Raw genomic sequence first — 10,026 nt, 5'->3', positions numbered from 1 at the left:
AAAAAACCAAACAAAAACAAACTCAAGAACAAAATGGAAAAAAGAAGCATTCAGCAATAAAAATGTTTAACAGACATTACTAGGCAATATTGTTTAGGCTACTTGTTGAACCACTCAATCCATTTTCACTTTTCTGGAGTGTTTTCACAACACTTGGCACCTGCAATCCAGTACTTACTGTAAGCCCACCACACCAGATCTAAGGGAGAAAAAGTAAAATAGTAAAAAAAATACACAAACAAACCAATATGCTGAACATTATGAAGTATCTACATATCTCTTCTCTACTACTTTAACCCAAGTAGTGTCTATGAGGCTGCTATCATGATCTCTAAGGTCCCTTCCAGCCTAGGCCATTCTATGACTCTGTGATGATTCTAGGATCATTAAATACCAGAGGCTGTATGATACAGACTACCAGGCTTAAGTGTGGTAAGCAAATGTTTCCTTGAATGCTTTGGGAACTGACTTCATGAGTCAGCCTCAGCAACGCTAGAGAGATGACCAACACATGGATCCCAACAGTTCTGAGGCTATTCTGTTCCCCGTATGTTGAAAAGAACCAGTAAGACAACTTGCTTAGTTACCTCCAGATAAATTGCTATTAAAAAAATCTAAACTCTTGCTCTTGGTGATCTAGCCAACAGCAGAAATTGTGAAAGGAGTTCTGTCTGATACAAGTGAAAAATCAGGTGTTTGGAAACGCTAGATTTTAGCCTGCCTGGGCAAGTTACTATTTCTACAAGATCAATGGAAGAATAACTTTATTAATTGGCCTAATCACACTTTAAAATTACCATGCCGTGTTTTCTATGGGCTGAATAATTACAAGAGGCTAGAGATCAATGCCTAGGCAGCTGAGTTCTTAGTATGAACTAGCATGCTAGCCTCCTCCAGATTCCTAAGTTTTCTCAAACCTATACCCTGCTCCAAAAGTATGATGCATTTGATGGCACCTTGTAATGCAGCTGAGGCCTCCAACAACAAATTACTTAAAATCATGAAATGAAAAACAATACTAATACAGTAACTAATCCCCTTCCTGTGCATTTTCTACAAGGTTTGAGTCTTTAGAATTGCTGCAAGTTTTCACTGATTAGCTTAGAACCACAAGAAATGTTATGCAGACCAGTGAAATTACTGGCAAGAAAACCCCATTGAGCTGTCAAAGATTTGAAAGCTAGAGTACTGAATCATAGAACGGCCTAAGCTGGAAGGGACCTTAGAGATCATTTTAATCCAGCCTCCCTGCCACCAGGGACGTCACCTCTCCACTAGATCAGGCAACACATGGGGACCGAAGGGGAAACGAACCCACGACCTTAGCGTTGTTACCGCCACACTCTACTGACTGAGCTAATCGGCCCCTAAATCTCAGAGGGAAGCAGCTGGTGTTGCTGTCTCATGACACGTACTCTGGGAGTTCACAGCATCCTGTACTCCTATGTGCAGCACTTTGGGTCAGTTATTGTAGTGGGCTCATCAGCTACAGGAATGTGCTATTAATTTACTCTACAAAAATCTAATGACTTGTATATACATAGTTGAGACATCCAGGTGCAGAGTTCTACTGCACTGCTATTATAAGCACCACATGAAACAAAAAAGTAGTTAAACATTTTCAAAATTATTAGTCAGTCAAACAGAGTGCTTCCAGTTTCCTCCTTTAAAAAATAATTAAGTCTCAGTAAACTGAATTCAATGCTAGAAACTGAACAAAATTTTATAGATACTGACCATGAATCCTGGTAATAATGGCTGGGTAAACTTTGTTCTGAAGGTGTGTAACAGCTCCTTTGAGTTTGCATTATAAAATGAAAGCTGACCTAAAAAAGGCAGAAAACAAGCTGAAATAGATGTTTACATGCTATCACTGAGTAACTTTTTGCAAAATTGATTCTTTTCCCATGAACAGTTTCCAAAACACACTAAATACAGTCCATATGACTGGAAAATTGTCAGTTAGTACCTCTGTTACATAGATGAACCCAGGTCATTTGACATTACAAGCATTATTACACAAACAGCTCTTGGCCTTATTTTCCCAAGAGACCAAATCAATCTGAAAATAATTCACTACTTCAGCTCTGTACTGCTTCAACTTGACACAGATAGCTAAGGTTTTAGTAAAATCTGGTGAGACGGTAATTTACCTCCGTCAAAGTCGCAGTATACTCCTATTCTGTCCGGAACAGGTATATCTAGAGTCTTGGTTTTATTATTATGTTTTGCTGAAAATGTTGTTTGCAGCCAGTTGTTGATATGGATGCACCAGCTTGAATTAGTCTTTCCCAGCTGGTCAAACTTCCCCAGATTTCGATATGTTACTCCCACACTATAGGACTTGCAGTCCTTCTGGGCTCTTACTTCCCAGTAATGCTGTCCACTTTCAACAGCAGTGTCTCCTACAAAAAAAAAAAATATATTTAGTTGCTGTAATTAAGTGTACCTTACAATGCCTGATTCCTCACAGGCACCAGTGGTGTCTTCTCGTTTTATTTTAAGGTGAAGGCTTAAAAATACAGAAATCTAAACTATAAGAAACAAACAAAAAAAAACAATGTACAAGGAAACAGAACAGAAATATGAAATTAGACAGTTTTTACTTATTGAGACATTTAACATCAATTCATATTTAATATCAGTGAATGTCAGTCACTAAGAGCTTTGTAATAAAGAGCTCCAACAGACCTGAAGGCACTTGCTGTAGCACGAAATTCTGCTGTTATGTACGCAGAACAGCACCAAGTACACAGCCTCAAACAATCACAAAGGTTCCCTCAAATTCTTACTTAATCTGCCCTTCCACAGCATTATACCTCTGTCAGAAGTAAAAAGTTCACCTTACCCAACACTGTGTATGATTCACCAGTAAAATGATCTCTGCTGCTCCTCAGCGAGGATCTTGTGCTAACAGATGTCCTCTTTGGAGACGGGGCACCACTTCTAAGAACAAATGAACCGTTCAGGATTCGGATGCAGCTACAGAAATGCACACTCAAACAACTTTTCCCAAGCCAATCAGGGTGCAACAAACACACATAAGCTATTGAAATGACACATTAGTTCAGCCACTTTGCACCTCTAACAGTATGCATGCACAAGGACTGAGAGAGATGACAGCCAGAACAAGTACCAGACATTGTAACAAACAAGTTCAGAGGCAGCTGAGAAACAGGAGAGAAAAAAAGCAGATGTGCAGCACATGTTTTGAGTGAATGTCTGTATCAAATAGTGATTTGCCTGCACTATGAAGAACCTTAGAGAATTCATGTATCTGGTTTTCCATGTAATATTTCTAAAAAGTCTTGTAGATCAGCTACAACAATCGGGCAAGTATGAATACACCGCTGATATTCAAAGCCAAAATGCCTTATTTTCACTGGAATTTAAGTACCAGCAAATGGGAAAACAACATCAGTTGTATTAAAGCTAGGTTTTTTAGCACATGTATGGCTTGTATAATCAAGGACTGAAATCCCAGGAAAGAGAATAACCCAATGAAAAATTAAGGGAATAAAACTGTGATAATTTTATTTAAAGAAAATACACATGCTGAAGATGATACAAAACCCAAGAGTGTCAAATCTAAACAATCTTTGTATTATAAAAAAAAATGACACTTCCAGAGTTTAAGGCATCACAAATCTCGTAAAAAAATTATTTACAACATACATATGTTGAGGGATGGGGATTTTATTTTATTATTAACTCTATCAAAGACTTCAGAAAATTGTGTAACAATACACTGCGCTCTGACGAACACAGCAACTCCCCAAGAGTCATAATAAAATCTAAGTCTAATTCCAACCAAGAAAGGCTTCAATTTTCTAATCATACTTTTCAAAAGCATTCCCAGGAAGAAATAGCAAAATAAATGATGGCACACTTTGCTTTGGAGAATATTTAATGAGCAATCAGCTGCACGAAGGAGAAATTTTAACCTAACGAGGTTTTCAAACAATTTATTTCACTTCGTTTATGCCCTCAGAAATGATTTCTAGCAATTTAAGCATTGAAGAAAATTAAGGCTATTCACAAATGACAGTGAATATTAAATTTCTTTAACTTGGGAATCACATCCAGTTATTATTTTAAAAGTAATCAGTGGCAATGATTTTCAACTCCTCAGAAATAGCTATGGAGTTTTCAGTTTATTGACAAAAAACCAGAAGTACAAAGTCTCTGAAATACATATGTGAGAAGTTATTTTCAAATCCTCATCCTCTGTAGTCTATCACACATAGCTTTAGAAGAGTTACCACATACAAAAGGAAGTTTCTACTCCAACTTTTCCTTCAGCTACAACTTGGTAAAGCTAACTGCTACTTATACATCCACTAATACAGTGAAGTTTAACTTGTTTCCTGTCTGATTCAACAAAGATTTCGAATTTTCTGGACCTGTTCTCAAATACCATTTCATAAAGAGTTGGAAAATGTCCCTCTTGTCTAATGCTTTCTTTAAAAAAAAAAAAAAAGTCACATGGGAATCAAGAGCTGAAGGGTATTAAGCTGTCATACTTAAGTATGCTACGATCTGTCTAATTTTCATGACTAAGTTTGTTTTATTCCAGTTACAGAAGTCTATAAGAAGTCACTGATGAAAAGGTTGTCCACTTTAATATCATCATTTAGCATACAAATTTGACAGTACTGATCAGAAAACAAATAAGCTTCAAAATTGTTGCATGAGTTACATGAAGAGGTGAGTATTGTGCAAGTGCATCACATCAAATAGTTTTGAATTTTGTTAACATGGAAGAAGTCATAATTTACTTACCAAAGGAAAAGGAAACAAGTGACAGCATGGGAAGGCGGGGAGGGCGGAGGGGGAGAAAAGCAAAGCCAAGAATTAAAGCGTAATTTCAGGGGAAACCATCACACTTTTCAGATTGCATCCTCCTTCAAGCACATTAGACCATTTGCTCATACTTCTAGCAAAAGCTGCTGAAATTTTTCTGTTAGAATCAGTATGAGTTATGCAAAAAGCAATGTGGCCATTTAGAGAATCACCATTTGAAAAATGCAGATGCTTCGCTAGTGTTTCCTTAAAGCCAGGAAGGAAGCTATCACTTTGTTCGAGTCTTCTGTAAATGGCCACTGCACGTGCTTTGTCCACTCAAAATCTAACAGCCTTTAACAGTTCAGCCAACGATATTAAATATTTGGCACAAAAGTTTTAAAGACTTATTGTTTTTGGTTTTTTTTTTCCTCAAAGCTTAAGTCTCCCTTCCAATAGGAAATTTTATAGCAGAAAGTCAGTTTGGTGCCCATTTTCTAACACAGCAGACTTCTCTCATGAGCTGGCATAGTAACATTCCTTCCACGATTCAGTGACCAGGTACCCCCATCTTACGGTGAGGATTGTTGCCTACAGCACTGAGTTAGTCTCAGTTTTATTATTCATTTCAGCAAATTAAATAGATTCCAAAATATGTACCCTCTTTTGGAGCAGAGAAGTCAAGGAGGGACATCAGAAGTTATCCAGAAGGTTTTTTCCAGCCTGATAAACATGTTACAGATCATTAAGCATTTTATTGCCATTGTGTCCCTCCTACCCTTGAAAGTTACACATTTCATTTTGAAACAATTACACTGCAACTTTTTCCAGCAATTATGAAGCTAGCTTCACATTTTCTCTCTAATAAAGAAAACATCACAAAGATACTCTTAACAGGGAACAAAAGCCTTTGATACTTGAAAGTATCAAAGCTCGTCTAAATTCTGTTCTAGAAAAGGTCAGCTGAGGTGCAAAGCTGAGCATGTGAACGTGTTCTCCTATGAAAGTCAAGTCTAGAACTAGGGAAGTTCTTTCCTGACAACTACAAAGTGAGAGCAACGTGTAAGACTCCCAGAGTTTGTTGAGCAAGCACTAATATCTCCAAAAGAGTTCTAAAACTTAGTTTAGCAGAAATTGATATACTTTCTGTGTAGTGGAACTATCCACACTGCTCAGCTTCAAGAGCTTGTTTTGCTTACACTTTACTGCTCATCTCAAGCCAAAGATACATCCACCATATGGACCAATATAGAGGAGTAAAACCGAACAGAAAGTAGGAATCTAGTAATTTCTTTTGGTCTCACAACCTCTAAACTCATGAAAAAGAGGAAAAAAGGGAGAAGTAATTTCTCAAACAGGAATTTTATTAAAATAACAATGAAAAAATGTTCACACTAAAAAAACACAATTGCACAAGGAATAGTGGAATATTTTAGCTGCCTTTACATAACAGAAAAGAGGCTCTCTGATTTGAATAATTGGTTCCACATGTAGAATTGCCACAAAGCCTTTCACATATGCCATCTGGCTAAACTTCACCCTCTTTGACTACGTAAAAAAAGTTCTTCCTTTTCCTCTGATGTCTAGTAACAGCTACAGAACAAGTTCAGAGGGAAAAAGTTTTTCAGAGTCAAAACTAAGAACTAAAAAAATTATTTCAAAGTTCTCAGAAAGGAACTCTTTGCTGCACTTGTAAAAAATTCAGTGTGCCATGTACCAGAAGGTTAAGTAAGCATCAATACATTTCTAAGTAACAAGGATCTTTGTATCAACACTAGAATACATAATGATCTTCCAACCATTGCAAATCAGGTCTCCCACACAGTTGGACACATCTTTCGAGGAAGACTAGTTTCCTGCCACTGGAAAATATATACACAATTTCTATGAATCCAAATTAAACTTCAAAATAATTTTTAAAAGCATATGTGTACTGTTACTGATAAAGGCTATTAGATTTATACCTCGCTACATCAAGCACAGAGAAGTAGCATAGACTCCAAACAAAACTAGGAGCTAGATCCTAGGAATAAGAGGTATATTATCACCTTCTATTGCTCTTCAGCAGAGGATTCTGGCCACTGTCGACAGAAATAAGTAGTCATTAAACAACTGTCTTATAATTTATAATCCCCAGTTTTAAGATGCCACTAAAACTAATTCTACTATGCTTCTGGCAGTATAGTTCTATAGGTAAGGTATTTGTTCATAAAGTATCTCAAGCAGTGCTTTTTATACCAAAAAGAGCACGTTGGAAGTCAATTAATTGTCTCTGAGGAAGAAGCAGCCAGCTCTATGGACAAGGCAAGAGCAACGGACACTGTTCACACCTTGGCCTTTAGCACAGCTTTTGTCCCATTCCCACACAGTATCCCCAAATCTCAAGAGCTGAGACACAGACTGGGTAGTGGGCCATAAGCCGTGTACAGAACCAGTTGAACACCAGGCTCACAGCTATGAACTGTTCCCCAGATGAGAGAATCCCACACAACAGGAAGGGCTTCGGGACAGCTAAGGAAAGAGCAAGTCTCCAGAAAAGCAGCCAGGAGTCTTGGAGGGCAATAGGAGCCGGCAACAGGTGGACAACAACAGTGGACAACACACTATACCATGCTCTTACAGCAGAGGTGGCCAACCACACCCTGCGCTGTTGCAGCAAGACAGCAACCAGGAGGCCACGGCAAGGGAAAGCTCCTCTCGACCCGGCACTTGTCAGAATAAGCCTGAAGTGCTGTGTCCAGGTCTGGGCTCCTCAGGACTACACACTGACATATTAGAGCGCACCCAGTGGAGGGCCAACAACAGAATTAAGGGTCTGCAGCACAGGAAGACAATTGGGTTTGCTCAGCCTCAGAGACACAAGAGCTAATTTCTGGCTTTAACGATATAATAGAACGGTACAGAGATAGAGCCAGGCTTTTCTCAGAGAGGTGCACACTGTTAGCTGAGAGGTACTCTTTGCACCACAGGATATTCCTCCTCTCCCATGAAAGTGTCCTGGAACAGAGGCCCAGCAAGTTAATGCATTCTTCATCCCTGGATATATTCAAGACTCAGTCACAATAGACTGATTTAGTTATGTTCTTCCAACCATATTTACTCAGTGATTCTGAATAGCACATATCTAGGTGCCTAACACTCAACATCCACGTAGAATTCTCCTGAAGTTACTTAAGTACTCTTCCTAGATTAAAATAGTTGGTAATTATGTTCAGGGCTGCCATTTTCTGCAAGAGTTGTGTTCCATTATCTGTTATCTTTTTCTATCTTTCAGATAAACTCAAACACCACCTATAGTACTAATTTTATTTAACCATAGCTACTTCAGAAGGTCAAAGCAGCCAGCTCTTTCCTTATTCTTCATAGCAGAAAAGCTGTCTACTCACCAGTACCAACCTGCAACACTCCTAAACACAGAATGACATATTTTGCTTGATGACATTTACCTTATCTACTCTCTTGGATTTATATAGCAAGGTTTTGGCAGCAGGAGAGCTGCAGGACTGGCTTCTGTAAGAAGATGCAAGAAGCTGTCTCTGTGACAGACTGAGACAGTGCCAGCCAGCTGGAGCTTCCAACACAGACCTGATGGTGGCCAAAGCTAAAGCAGTCAGTGACCCAACATATACGTCTGTGATGACATATTTCAGGAAGCGTAAAAAGTGCTGCACAGGACCTGGGAGAGAGGAGTGAGAACACAGCCAACCTGCAGCCTGTAGAGGACAGAAACAGGCAGATGTACCCTGAGGGAAGCCGCAAGCCCATGGAGAGCCCACGCTGAAGCAGGTTTGCTGGCAGGACCTGTGACTCTGGGAGGGGGACTCACGCTGGACCAGTCTACTCCTGAAGGACTACACTCCACGGAAAGGTCCCATGCTGGAGCAGTTCAAGAAGGACTGTCTGTACTGGGTGGACCCCACGCTGGAGCTGGGGGTTCTTCTCACGAAGAACATGAGAAGCAAGGGGCAGCAGAGACAACTCATGATGAACTCACTGCAACTCCCATTCCCCATCCCCTTACAATGTTCAGAGGGAGGAGGTGGAGAAGTTAGGAGTGAAATACAGCCTGGGAAGAAGAGGGGACTAGGGGGAAAGTATTTTAAGATTTTTTTCTTATTTTTCACTACCCTACTCTAACTTTTAACTGGCAATAAATTAAATATCCCCAAATCAAGTCTGTTTTGCCCATGACAGTAATTGTCGAGTGATCATCCTGTTCTTATCTAAACCTGTAATCGTATTTTTTTCCTCCCACTGTCCAGTCAAGGAGAAGAAGAAACAGCACAGCTTGGTGGGCACCTGATGGCTAGCCAAGGTCAGCCCACCACATCTACAAGTTATTTCAGTACCTTGAATTGTAGTCTATAAAAATTTATCTTTAAAATAATCAAACCCTATTTAACAATTAAGACACATTTCTAATAGCTTCCACAATTAGACTGCACATCTGTGTGACAGAGGAAGAAAAATAAAAAGTTAAATTTCTCCCAGAGAAAAGATTTGTGAATGAAAATTCCTTTGGTGTCCCACTATGCTCAAGTGCTTTAATTTCTTCCCTCAATTGTCAAAGGAGACATCCCAGAAAATGTAAACAATTACAAAACAGAGTTCCTACCTGCTTTTATTTTCCTTTCCTTTCAATTTTTCTTGGCCTTTGCCTCCAGTAGGATCCCATTCAACATAGGTATCTTCAACTTTCAAGTTCAGATGAGATGAAGTACTGTCCAAACTGAACACAAATGCTGGTCAAGACAAAATGCAAAACAGTGAAATGGTACAATGCCCTCTCCCAATAGTAGCTCTTCAAAGAAAAGGAAAGAAGCAGCAGTAAAAGCAGAGCACTATTCAGCTTAAGAGAAATACCAGCTTTTTAATCTGACACTTGTAAGCAAGGTAAGGAGTCCTTTAAATAAAGCCTAACTACCTGCCTTCAGTGTACAGGTTACATTATACATCATCTTTATAATGCTGCAGCATCAGCAGTTAAATTCAGCGAGTGCTTTCTGCTAGTTACAGCCTACTTCCTAGACTCTTACAATCCTTATTGATTTTTAAAAGATATGCTTATTTTCTACACTCTGCAGCACTAATTCTCCAGCAAGGTGTTTACAACTAATAAGGATTACAAACTTGGAGAATACTACATCAACAGGGTATCACATACAGGCAGAGTTGAACTGTGAAGTCAACTGCAGGTGCAAGAACAGTAAGGGATGCATGCAACTAGAAGAGATTGCTAATCGC

At 39.1% G+C, this 10,026-nt stretch overlaps 1 protein-coding gene across 1 annotated transcript; it reads right to left on the bottom strand.

The window, feature by feature from the left end:
* Window positions 1-79: 79 nt before the first annotated feature.
* Window positions 80-9,524, bottom strand: LOC104278413 (FSD1-like protein; the record flags this gene model as incomplete). Its single annotated transcript, XM_009875378.1, has 6 exons — window positions 80-199; window positions 1,738-1,826; window positions 2,154-2,405; window positions 2,849-2,946; window positions 6,831-6,863; window positions 9,398-9,524. Coding segments are annotated over 6 exons (719 nt in total), but the record flags the coding sequence as incomplete, so codon positions are not given.
* Window positions 9,525-10,026: the final 502 nt, after the last annotated feature.

The sequence above is a fragment of the Apaloderma vittatum genome, unplaced genomic scaffold (genome assembly GCF_000703405.1).
Source record: "Apaloderma vittatum isolate BGI_N311 unplaced genomic scaffold, ASM70340v1 scaffold40138, whole genome shotgun sequence".
Classification (NCBI taxonomy): domain Eukaryota; kingdom Metazoa; phylum Chordata; class Aves; order Trogoniformes; family Trogonidae; genus Apaloderma; species Apaloderma vittatum.
Note: the sequence above shows the minus strand (reverse complement) of the source record. Positions and strands in the feature narration are given on the sequence as shown.